Source organism: Ailuropoda melanoleuca, chromosome 13, assembly GCF_002007445.2.
Source record: "Ailuropoda melanoleuca isolate Jingjing chromosome 13, ASM200744v2, whole genome shotgun sequence".
In the NCBI taxonomy this organism is placed as follows: domain Eukaryota; kingdom Metazoa; phylum Chordata; class Mammalia; order Carnivora; family Ursidae; genus Ailuropoda; species Ailuropoda melanoleuca.
This window is the reverse complement of record NC_048230.1, coordinates 61,371,151-61,382,862: the sequence shown is the minus strand read 5'-3', so window position 1 is coordinate 61,382,862 and position 11,712 is coordinate 61,371,151. Positions and strand designations below refer to the sequence as shown.

General features: G+C 49.1%; 1 protein-coding gene across 1 annotated transcript in view; it reads left to right on the top strand.

The window, feature by feature from the left end:
* Window positions 1–524: 524 nt before the first annotated feature.
* Window positions 525–11,712, top strand: part of MYBL2 (MYB proto-oncogene like 2) — a 28,532-nt gene continuing 17,344 nt past the window's right edge. Inside the window, exons 1-6 of the mRNA XM_034641588.1 lie at window positions 525–591; window positions 2,166–2,275; window positions 5,905–5,976; window positions 6,826–6,918; window positions 7,140–7,360; window positions 9,327–9,489. Coding sequence (XP_034497479.1) covers window positions 525–591; window positions 2,166–2,275; window positions 5,905–5,976; window positions 6,826–6,918; window positions 7,140–7,360; window positions 9,327–9,489 — 726 coding nt within the window. The remainder of the gene's footprint in view (window positions 592–2,165; window positions 2,276–5,904; window positions 5,977–6,825; window positions 6,919–7,139; window positions 7,361–9,326; window positions 9,490–11,712) is intronic.

The following is an 11,712-nucleotide window of genomic DNA, read 5'->3' as shown; positions in this document are numbered from 1 at the left end:
AGTGCCCCACTTCCCGCTCAGCTTCTGACTCACCCAGCCTGGAGCAGAGCCCAGAACATCGAAGGGCATAGAAAGGGTGTGTTGGACCTACATGTGGTTGCCACCACCAACTTGGCCTCTACTTTTTCAGGGGGGATCACAGGGTAAGGGCTTGAAGGTGCAGGTCTGGAGCCCTGCTTTATGGACTTGGTAAGTGGCATAACCCCTGTCCCCCTCAGGGTCCACATCTATTAAACGTGGATAATGGGAATGCGTGTGAAGTAGATGGTTGGCTCCATGTTGATGATGGAAGTATATTTTGTATACTGTGTATCTCCCAGCTGAGTTGCTTGTCCCCGTTAAAGTATTGGAGCACCGGAGAGTGTTCCCAAAGACACCCTTCTATCTTTGAAGGAACATTTACTGAGCTTTAATTAGCATTTAATTAGCATTTCTTATCAACCAGTAGGCAGCAGTACGGCATGTTTATTCATTAACTCAAGTATCCGGTCATTCCCAGAGCAAACATTTCTTAAGGCCTTTTGATGGCAACCCCCAAAGGCCCTGCGGATGTGGAGGTGGAGCTGACCTCTGTCCCTGTCAAGGAGACAGGTGGTTGCAGCTTAAGGGCCTTCGTTCTGAGAGATGGGAGGATTTCTGAGGTGTGGGAGCTCAGGAGTGACTCTAGGAAGTTGCTGAGCCCTGGAGAAGGGGAAGATGGACATGAAAGGAAGTCCTTGTCCTCTTGCAACAAGGCTTGTGCTTTGCCTTGCTTGTTTGGAGATGGCTTTTCCCACTTACAGACGCCTGACTTAGGAATGTACCTGACAGGTGACCAGAGGCATTCCCACTACATGGAGTTGGGAGCTTACTAACCTTTCCCTCCCTGCCCCCAGCACCTGACATTCCTGGAGTGAAGAGTGTCATTTCCATTTTTGTAATCATTAAACCTGATAGATATGAAGATTTAGGAGGAACTTGAAAAATTGCCTGTTAGAAAATAACATCCAGAAGTCAAGGATGCTTGTACTTTGATTTTTCTCTCCGTAAACCATGCCTGTGTGTAGGCAAGGATTGGAAAATGGACATAGTTAATGAGATGATATATTTAAAGTGTTATTCTCAGAGGCGCCTGGGTGGCTCAGTCGGTTAAGCCTCTGCTTTTGGCTCAGGTCATGATCCCAGGGTCCTGAGATTGAGCCCCACATCAGGCTCCCTGCTCGGCGGGGAGTCTGCTTCTCCCTTTCCCTCTGCCTGCCACTCCCCCTGCTTGTTCTCTCTCTCTCCCCCTCTCTCTCTGTGTTAAATAAATAAATAAAATCTTTGGAAAAAAAAGTGTTATTTTCAGATAACCAATATTTCCTTTTTTTTCTTTCAGATTTTATTTATTTGCTTGACAGAGAGAGCAGGAGCAGGGGAGCAGCAGGCAGAGGGAGAGGGAGAAGCAGACTCTCCGAGGAGCAGGGAGCCTGATGCGAGACTTGATCCCAGGACCCTGGGATCATGAGTCCTGGGATCATGACCCAAGCCGAAGGCAGATGGTTAACAGCTGAGCCACCTAGGCGCCCCTCAGAAAACCAATATATCTTGAAATATGTGCTTGATGGTTGCTTATATCATCAGATTTAATCCTTAAAATAACCATAAAATTAAAAAAGTTATGGTATAGAAAAGAAAATACTAAACAGGTGTCTGGTTTTGAATATCATAATATTCTTTTTTTGGTGAAATCTTTTTTTTAAAGATTTTATTTGTTTGTCAGAGAGAGAGAGGGAGAACACAAATGGGGAGTGGCAGGCAGAGGGAGAAGCAGGCCCCCCATTGAGCAAGGAGCCCAATAGAGCAAGGCTCAATCGCAGGATCCTGGGATCATGACCTGAGCTGAGGGCAGATGCTTAACCGACTGAGCCACCCAGGCATCTCTTCTTGGTGAAATCTTAACTTCTTTTTCCTTGCAGCTTTTGAAATCATTAGGGTGTTTGTGAAAATAAAAGGATAAAGAAAATAAAAATAGTCCATAACCCCAATTCATTAAAGAATTAAAAAAGGAGGAGGGTGGACATATCAAAAGTGGGGAGTAAAAGGCTGCCTCCCTCAAGCCTTTCCCTAGCGGTCTCCAGCCACTGCCCACACACTGTCCATCCGTCACGGAGCAGTGTGTGAAGACATATGTCCTTGACCCTTAGCTTGCTCTCCCAGCAGTGAGGAGCTGGACGAGCTGCACTACCAGGACACAGATTCAGATGTGCCAGAGCAGAGGGACAGCAAGTGCAAGGTCAAATGGACTCACGAGGAGGTGAGTGACACTGAGAGACATTTTGGGGGAGGGGGCTGGTGGCAGCTGGGGGTCTGGTCAGAGAACTGAGCCTGGGGTGGGTGTGTGCCTGACGCTGTGATGGGTGCGATGAAGAGGAGGAGCTGGTGAAAGAGGTGGGCGGGTGCTCTGGTTCTCCCCAGTGCCTCTTCTCAGAGCATTCTCGGGAGCTCCACGTGGAGGACTCTTGGAACACTGTCTCTTGGAAGCTGGTGTGTTCTGCATCCTGGGCACTAACTGTGCTTCTTGTCCTTTGTCCGCTAGGGGGATTAGCCTGATGTGCAACTTCTTTATTACTATTGTTATTATTATTTTATTTAGAGAGAGAACACGCGCAGCCACATGTTGGGGTGAGGAGGGGCAGAGGGAGAGGGAGTGCGAGAATCCCAGGCAGGCTCCATGCCCAATGTGAGCTCCAACTCCGGGGCTCCATCTCACAACCCTCAGATCATGACCTAAGCTGGAATCAGGAGTCTGTCACTTAACCGACTGAGCCACCCAGGTGCCCCTCTTCTTTATTATAATTTTAAAAAATTAATTGCGTTGTGGGACATCAAGCTCTGAATTTTCTTTTTATTGTTCAATCAACTTCACTGTTAGGTCCAATCAAATGCACCTTTTTAAAGTGAACAGTTGAAAGCACCACCTTGATGATCCCGGAAAGGTCCCTTTGTGGTCCATCTTCCCTGGCTCCAGGCAATTGCTGAAGTAATGCCTCTTGGTTTGTTTTGTGTTGTCTGTTCTTGAATGTCCTGTAAATGAAATCATACAGCTGTACTTTTTTCTATCTGGCTTCTTTTGCTTAACAAAATAGCTGCTTGATTCCGCAATTTGTTCAATTTTATTGCTGAATAGCATTCCATTATTCGGGTATACCACAATATGTTTCTCTTGTTGATGGGCATTTGGGCTGGTTTCAGTTTTTGGCTATTGTGGATAGAGCTGCTGGGAGGATTCTTACATAAATCTTTTTTGAGGATTATGATTTCGTTTCTCTGGGGGAGATACTTATATGGTCATGGGGTGGTGTATGCTTAGTTTTATAGAAACTACCAGACCTTTTTCTAAATTGTTTGTTCCATCCTAGACTCCTGCTGGCCTTATCTTTTATTTTACCTTTTTTTTCCCCCTGGATATGTTTAAAAATTGAGGTCTTTTTTTTTTCTTAGTGTATGAGTTGTAAAACATTTTTTAAAAGATTTTATTTATTTATTTCAGAGCGAGCACAAGCAGGGGAGAGGCAGAGGGAGAAGCAGACTCCCTGCTAAGCAGGGAGCCCAACATGTGGCTTGATCTCAGGACCCTGGGATCATGACCTGAGCCAAAGGCAGACACTTAAATGACTTGAGCCACCCAGGCGCCCCAAAACTTTTTTTTTATGATTTTATTTATTTATTTGACAGAGAGAGCACAGCAGGGGGAGCAGTAGAAGGAGAGGGAACAGCAGACTCCCTGCTGAGCAGGGAGCCCGATGCGGGGGCTCAATCCCAGGACACTGGGATCATGACCTGAGCCGAAGGCAGGCACTTAACCATCTGAGCCACCCAGGCATCCCTCCCATTGAAGGTTTTGTTGTTTTTTTTTTTAAGATTTTATTTATTTATTTGACAGAGAGAGACACAGCCAGCGAGAGAGGGAATACAAGCAGGGAGAGTGGGAGAGGAAGAAGCAGGCTCTCAGCCGAGCAGGGAGGCCTGATGCGGGGCTTGATCCCAGGACCCTGGGATCATGCCCTGGGCCAAGGGCAGACGCTTAACGACTGAGCCACCCAGGCACCTCTGCCATTGAAGGTTTTTAAAGCAGAGAAGTGACTTGAACATAGCTGGGTTTCAGGGGAGCTAATCTGTGTATAGGATGGATAAGAGATCTGGGGGCAGCCCAAGCTTAGAGACTGGTGGTACCCAGTATAGGGAGGGTGCCGTGCCAGGCAGCTGTGGAGAGGTTAAGGCAGGGATGGAACTGAGAGGTAGAGGAGGCCCCTGGGTTCCGGGAGGAGATGGAGACAATATAGCAAAGACAATACTTGCCAGTTGTCAGGGAGGATGGCGGTGCTAGATATGGACGTGGGCACATGGGAGGAAGGCTGGTGTCGGTCCAGGGCTGGCTCAGCTACAGGATTTATGGGGACTTTGCCCCAGCTGGTGCTGACTGCCCTTGAGGGCCTGAATTTCTGTAATGGCCTTTTTCTTCCGTCCAGGAGTGTGTGTGTGTTAAAAAAAAAAACACACAACACTAAACAAAACATATTGTCATGGCCATTTTTAAGTGTACGGTTCGCAGTGTTCAGTGTGTTCCCATTGTGCAGATCTTCCGGACGTCTTCATCTTGCAAAACTGAATACGCCCACCGAGTGCCAGTTCCTTCTCACCCCCCCCAGCCCTTGGCAACCATCTTTCTGCTTTCTGTGCCTATGATTTTGACTACTTTAGATATTTCGTGTGAGTGGAATCCTATAGTATTTATCCTTTTGTGACTGGCTTATCTCACCTATGTCCTTGAGGTTCATCCCTGTCGTAGCTTCTAACGGAATTTCCTTGTTTTAAAGCTGAATAAACGTTCCATTATATGGATGTATCACATTTTCTTTATATAGATGTATATAAAATATAAAAAACCAATCGAGTTCTTTACATCCAGTGAACTGCAGCCATTCACAGTACAATTCAGTGAGTTACAACAGATGTATTACCTTGAAACTACCAGCACCATCGCATCATAGAACATTTCCATTAACTTCTAACAGTCTTTGCACCCCTTTGCTGTCCTTCCCTCCCTCCTTCCCTCACCTCCGACCTCAGACAATCACTGACTACCTTTTTGTCCTTACAGCTTTGCTGACATTTTCGGGAATGTCATATACATGGACTCCTGCAGTATGCACCCTCCTATGCCTGGCTTCTTTCCCTCCTCATCATGATGTTGAGATTTCGGGTTGTTGCGGGAGTCTGTAGTTTATTTTCAGGAGACTGTTGTAACACCGACTGTTCACCTGCCCACAGGTCCCCGTCTCTCGAGCCGCGTCGCTGTCCTCTCTGGCCTGGATTCTTCTCATGGCCTCCTTTCCTCCATTCTGCCCTCTCAGAGCCCCTTTCCCTGAAGCTGCCAAGGTGAACTGCATAATAGGCATGTTGGACCGTGACCACCCACTGCTCAAATGCCTCAGTGGCTCCGTAGTATGAGGCCTCTGTGTGAGGCAGAGGCCAGAATGAGTCCTGTGTGTGGTCCACCCCCTGCCGTGCCCTCCCAAATCCTCTGGCATCCCCCTCGCTTGCTTCCTGCATTTTAGCTGCATTAGCCTTCCTTTGAGCCTGTCCTTTGGTCTCCCTGAAGAGGCAGTCACCATGTACCTCTCCGCTGGCCCTCAGCCAGCCCCAAGGTGGCTTTATTTTTGTTTGTGGGAGCCTTTAATTAGCTCCCTCTGGACCATAATTCCCACAAGAAGGGGCAGCTCTGTCGCTGCCTGTTGCTGTGTCTGCAGTACCTGGCACATAGTAGGTGCTCCCTTGATGACTGCATGCGTGAAGGACGTTGTCCTTTTGGCTGTTCCTCCATTGTGATTGGCTGCTTTCTGCATATGTGTGAGCTGAGCCCTCTCTTTCTGGCATTGGCAGGACGAGCAGCTGAGGTCTCTGGTAAGGCAGTTTGGACAGCAAGACTGGAAGTTCCTGGCCAGCCACTTTCCTGTGAGTGCAGCCCCTCAGTGGCCCCCTCCCCCAGAGATGAGGGCTCTGGGTGACCAGACAGTGTGCCTGGGACAGACTTTCTGCCAAGGAGAAGAGGGTGTTCCTTACCCCCCCCCCCAAAAGCAAACAACCTTCCTAGGCCCGTTCTTCCCAAGCCAGAATTCAAGTTCCCCTGTCATAAGCATCTCCACACAGCAGCCTTGGCAGGCCTGGTGGTCTTTAGGCTCTGTGCCATCTGGAGCATGTGACCAGTGGCACATTTGCATTTCTTCCTGCAAGAAATGCAAATAGTCTCAACAGCGAGACTGAAACAGAGGGGAAGCGATACTTTGGGCAGGCTTCCTGCCAAAGTCCCCCCAGAGCAGCTGGGGCCTCCTGGGGATGCAGGTCCCCCAGATCCCCCCCACCCCCCGCCCAGGACTGCAGGTGCCTGGTAGGGAGGGGGTGTGGCAGGAACTGCTATCTGCCTTATTTCTTGAGTCACTGGACGGCTCAGGGACCAAGTCAGCAGACCCTTCCTACCCCATTCCTCACCTTCACTGCTTCTGTGAGATCTGAAACCTTAAGGGAAATAATGCTTTCCCAGAAGCAAGGAAGGATCTCTGACATACACCACAAACTTTTATAGGAATTTATGGCTCCTGATGGTGGCCTCCTTGTATTGTGGGGCAGGAGGAAGCTTCCCACAGGGAAAACACATGTGTTCGGCCTGTGGGAGTGTAGCGTGTGGTGGGGAAGGGAACAAGACAAAACCTGTCTGAGGTAGGCCTGGCCCCTTGAACCCAGTGCTCAGTCAGGATCCAAGGCTGCTGTCCTAGGAATCCTCACGGGTTCCTGTTCTCTTCCCAGAACCGCACTGACCAGCAGTGCCAGTACCGGTGGCTGAGGGTCTTGAATCCAGACCTCGTCAAGGGGCCATGGACCAAAGAGGAGGATCAAAAGGTAACTGTCGAGCCAGTGCCTTGCACACAGTGGGCTTCACCCACCCCAGCGGATCAAGGGACAGTGAGGCTGTCCTGGGGGTGAGGCCGTCCTGGGGCTGGGCAGGGGTGTCCAGCTGGCCCTCTCAGGAACGCGGTGAGATGAGACATATGTGGAGGGTGCTGTGTTTGGGCGGTGAGGGAGGGGCGGGTGCCCCTAGCTTCACAGAGACCTTTTCCAAGGTCATCGAGCTGGTCAAGAAGTACGGCACGAAGCAGTGGACGCTGATTGCCAAGCACCTGAAGGGCCGGCTGGGGAAGCAGTGCCGTGAGCGCTGGCACAACCACCTCAACCCCGAGGTGAAGAAGTCCTGCTGGACCGAGGAGGAGGACCGCATCATCTGTGAGGCCCACAAGGTGCTCGGCAACCGCTGGGCCGAGATCGCCAAGATGCTGCCAGGGAGGTGAGCTGCCAGCTGGGGGCCAGAGGCCGGGGGCCGGGATGTTCCCAGGAAGTGAGGGCATCCGCTGGGCTTTTGGGGGCTATTCCAAGAGTCAGTCCTATTTCTTTGCCGTTGTTCACTTTTCCCAGAGATGAATGAATCCTTCAGATTCTTGCCTAGGGGTGCCTGGCCTGGCTATATAGGCAGTTCTGGATCAGGGCAGGGAGAAGGAGCCTGGGGGCCTCTCACTGTGTACAGATTTTCCTTTAGTCCCCATTGGAGCTCTGTGCACCACACCTGCCCTCTGCCAGGGTTGCCTGGTCCCTTTTTCTAGAGAGTAAACTTCTCTTCTCCAGCCTGTGCAGTCAGGGCCAGGATCTAGACATCCAATCCACTGCTCTGTTTTCTACTCCTTGCTGCGCCTGGTCCCTCTAAGAGCCTCTTGGGGCTCTGGGGGAGCATTGGGAAGACTTGTCTCCATTCTTGCCAGAATCTTCCTCCAGGGTCAACTCACCTCTCCTAAGTTGCTTATTGCACCCCTAAGTGCTTTCCATCTTCTGGAAACTTACAAAAATCTCTTATTTGTGGCTGTTTTCTACCCTGTTCTCTTTGTCCTTGTGCATTTCCCTTTTATTCAGTTTTATTTTTAATCCTTTGTCATGACACTGTTGTCCTGCGGGGGAGAGGAGATAAAATGCCGGGTGATGTATTTCCTCTGAGGTCTGGAATGGTCCAGTTTCAAAACTCAAACCTGAGTGTGTTATCCTTTTGGTGCTTCTCCTAGCGCTTGGGTGGAAGACCTGAGTCTCTCTCTCCCGTGTGACCTGCCTGGCCTGGCTGATGCCACCAGCCTGGCCTTGATGCACTGTCAGCCTTGCTTACCCTGGGGCTTTAGCTCTGCCCTCCTCTCAGCCCTGTAGACATGGTGACGACGACTTTCTACTTCTCTACTGCTCTGCTGCCGCGCAGTCCTACAGCTGCGTTGCTGTGGGCTTCCGTAGTCCTCGCCTCCTCTGTACTCCCCTACTACTCTACTGTCATTCGTGCTGCTTACGACCGTGCTGCCCTGTCCTGCATCACCTGGCTGCTGCCTGCCGCTTGCTGCTGTGTGCTGTATGCTACTCTGTTGCTTCTAAACTACCCCCGGCTTCTCTACGCTTTGCATTTCTGTGCTACTGTACGGTGCTGTTCCCATACCGCTGTACGCTTTCCTCCTGCTCCGCTAGTCTGTCTGTCTCGGTCAGTTTTCTGTTCCTGTACTTCTCTACACTCCCATACTCTAGTACCCTGTGCCCCTGTAGCATTGTGCTGCTGTCTGCTCACACGACGACCTATGTCACCTCGGTTAATCTTCAATCAGTGATGGAGTATGAAGTCGTCTCCTGACTCTCCAGATAGAGTCACTGAGGCTCAGAGTGACCCATAGCAGACCCCCTATGCCATCCAGCTCTGCCCTTTGTGGCCATTTGCGTCTGAGAGGAGAACCAGGCTTTGTGTTCAAGATCACTCAGAGTGGAGCTCAGCAGCCAGGGGTTTGCTTCTAGTTTCTACAGATGCAAAGTGAGCGGAAAAGGGAATGCGAGCTTCAAAAACATTTCAGCTGTATGATTTTACCATGGGCGGAATAAAACCTTTGCTTATTTTGCTGAGGTTAGTGGAAATATGTATAAATCATTGAGAGCCAGAGACACATCTGACTTCATCTTAGAGCTAAGAGACCATAGAGTCAGGGCGCCTGGGTGGCTCAGTCGGCCGAGTGTGTGACTCTTGATCTCAGTTCAGGTCTTGATCTCAGGGTCATGAGTTCAGGCCCTGCATTGGGCTCCACACTGGGCATGGAACCAACTTAAAAAAAGAGAGAGCGAGAGACCGGAGAGTCATCAGGTTGAACCCTTGTTTATGGAAGTGGGAACTCTGCTTAGGGAGGTTAGTGACATGCCTTGCGGCACAGGTGCTGAGTTGAAAGGCCTCCTCTTGGTCCCCGCAGGACGGACAATGCTGTGAAGAATCACTGGAACTCCACCATCAAAAGGAAGGTGGACACGGGTGGCTTCCTGAGTGAGTCCAAAGACTGCAAGCCCCCTGTGTACTTGCTGCTGGAGCTTGAGGACAAGGACGGCTGCCAGAGTGCCCGCCCCGTGGAGGAGCAGGTGAGACGGCTGCCTGAGGCCGCCCAGCCCCAGGGCCCGGCTCTGGGTTTGTTGGGTTGCGTATTTATCCCAGATATCTCATTTAACACCCGTTCCTTCCTTTTCATCTTCGCCTCAGCTGTCCATGACTTCCTGCTACAGGGTCTCCTGTGGGCTGCATCTCCCTCACCAGAGCCTTTCCTTGTCCCATAATTCTGCACAGACCTGACACTTGTCTGCCCTCAGGTGAAGGACGACATACAAGCTGACATACAAGATGGAGGGTTGGATTGAAGAGGTCCTAAGCCTCCTCTATCCTCGGCAACAGCTTCCTTCCTACCTGTTGCCTTTTTCAGGCTTTTCATACTAAAAACATGCTTGCAATTAAAAAAAAAAGGTCATTTATTTATTTACTGAGGTATAATTCACATATGATAAAACCCATGGCGTTTAGTGTACAGTTCTGAGTCATGACAAATACATACTGTTCTGTAACCAAACCACATCGAGATACAGACATTTCCATCACCCCCCACGTTCCCTTGTCTTCCTTTATGTCTGCCCTTTTCCCTCATCCCAGGCACTCCTGCTTTCTGTCTATAATTTCATACAATTTTCTAAAAAATCATGTAAATGAAATTATATGGTATTACATTTGCAATTATAAAGGTGTTAGCATCTCCCATCCCACACCCCAGAGCAAACTTTTTATTGATATTTTAAAACTATTTCTCTAATGATTTATTCTTTAAAAATAAAGATTTGGGTGCCTGGCTGGCTCAGTCGGAGAGCATGCGACTCTTGATCTCAGGGTTGTGAGTTCGAGCCCCACACTGGGTGTAGGGATTATTAAAACAAACTTAAAAAAAAAAATTAAGAGGTGCTTGGGTGGCTCAGTCGGTTAAGTATCTGCCTTCGGCTCAGGTCATGATCTCCGGGTCCTGGGATTGAGCCCTGCATGGGGCTCCCTGCTCAGTGGGGAGTCTGCTTCTTCCTCTGCCTCTGCCCCCTCCCCGCTTGTGCTCTCACTTGCTCTCGCTCTCTCTCTCAAAACAAATACATTTTTAAAAATCTTTTAAAAAAATTGAAGGAAATGTGTCAAAGAATGAAGATTTGATGATGTGGTGTCAGAGGAGGTAACACACTTCCTCTGTGCCCTGTTCTAGTCTCTTCTGTGACTGTGAACTGGTGAATAATTTTTCACACCCCCCCTTCCCTTTCCTTCCTGGCTGCGTGGAACCTGTGAACCACTCCGGGCTGCGAGGCTCCACGGCAGCACTGCATCCTGTGTTTGCTTCTGTTTCTTGATTTCTCAACTTGAGAGCATATCTCTTGATTCCCTGGTAGGGAAGGATCTAGAATGAAAAGTAAATCAACTTCTTCCGGTCTGGACTCCCCACACATCGCCTAAGCAGAGGTGTCTACTTTTCACACTTTCTTGTGTATCTAAGTAACACGTTTTCCAGCCTTTTACTTCGGGTTGAAGAAGAAGCCTGCGTTGCACACAGAGAAACAGTGGGCATCAGCAGGCACAAAGTCCCCTGTTAGGTTGAGGGGGACGTGGACAGACCTTTCTCAGTCTCTGAAAATCCTCCGCTGAAAGTCAGGTTATTGACTTAGCTTTTGCCCCTGGCACATCTCGTCTGGAGCGCGGGCTGCACTGGGCCAGAATGAGCCCTGGGAGCCAGTTAGTGTGTTATTTTCAGCCGTGTTTCATCTCCAGCATCGTTTTCATGGTTCTTTTGTGCTGTTTGTTTATGTAATTATGGTTATGTCTAATTTTTAAAATTAGAAACAAAACTTTAATGACCGTCCTTGTGGCTCAAATTGCTGCTCACGTGCTCAGTCATTTCTTTAGAAATTCCTAGAGATTGGTTGAGACATATTTCTTGAAAACCTTCTAAAACATTTTGCTAGATTGCCTGCCAGAAAAGGTTTGCCTATTAATGTGCGTATGGGACCACCTCCTGGCCTCGCCACTCACTGGTCAGTGCTTGCAATTGTGATTCTTGTCCCTCTGCTTCAAAAGCAATGCATAGTCATTGTAAAGAGTTACAGGCGTTACAGAACTGAATATTGCAGAAGGTGGAGCCTGCTAATTTCAACTGCCCAACAGAACCAATACGTTGTTTAATGTGTTTGCCAACATTTCTTACTAAGGGCAATAAGTTTAAAATGAGATTACGTTGTAACTTACTGCCTTGCGGTTTCTTCTTAAATCTTTCCATGGTATTTTGTGCATAC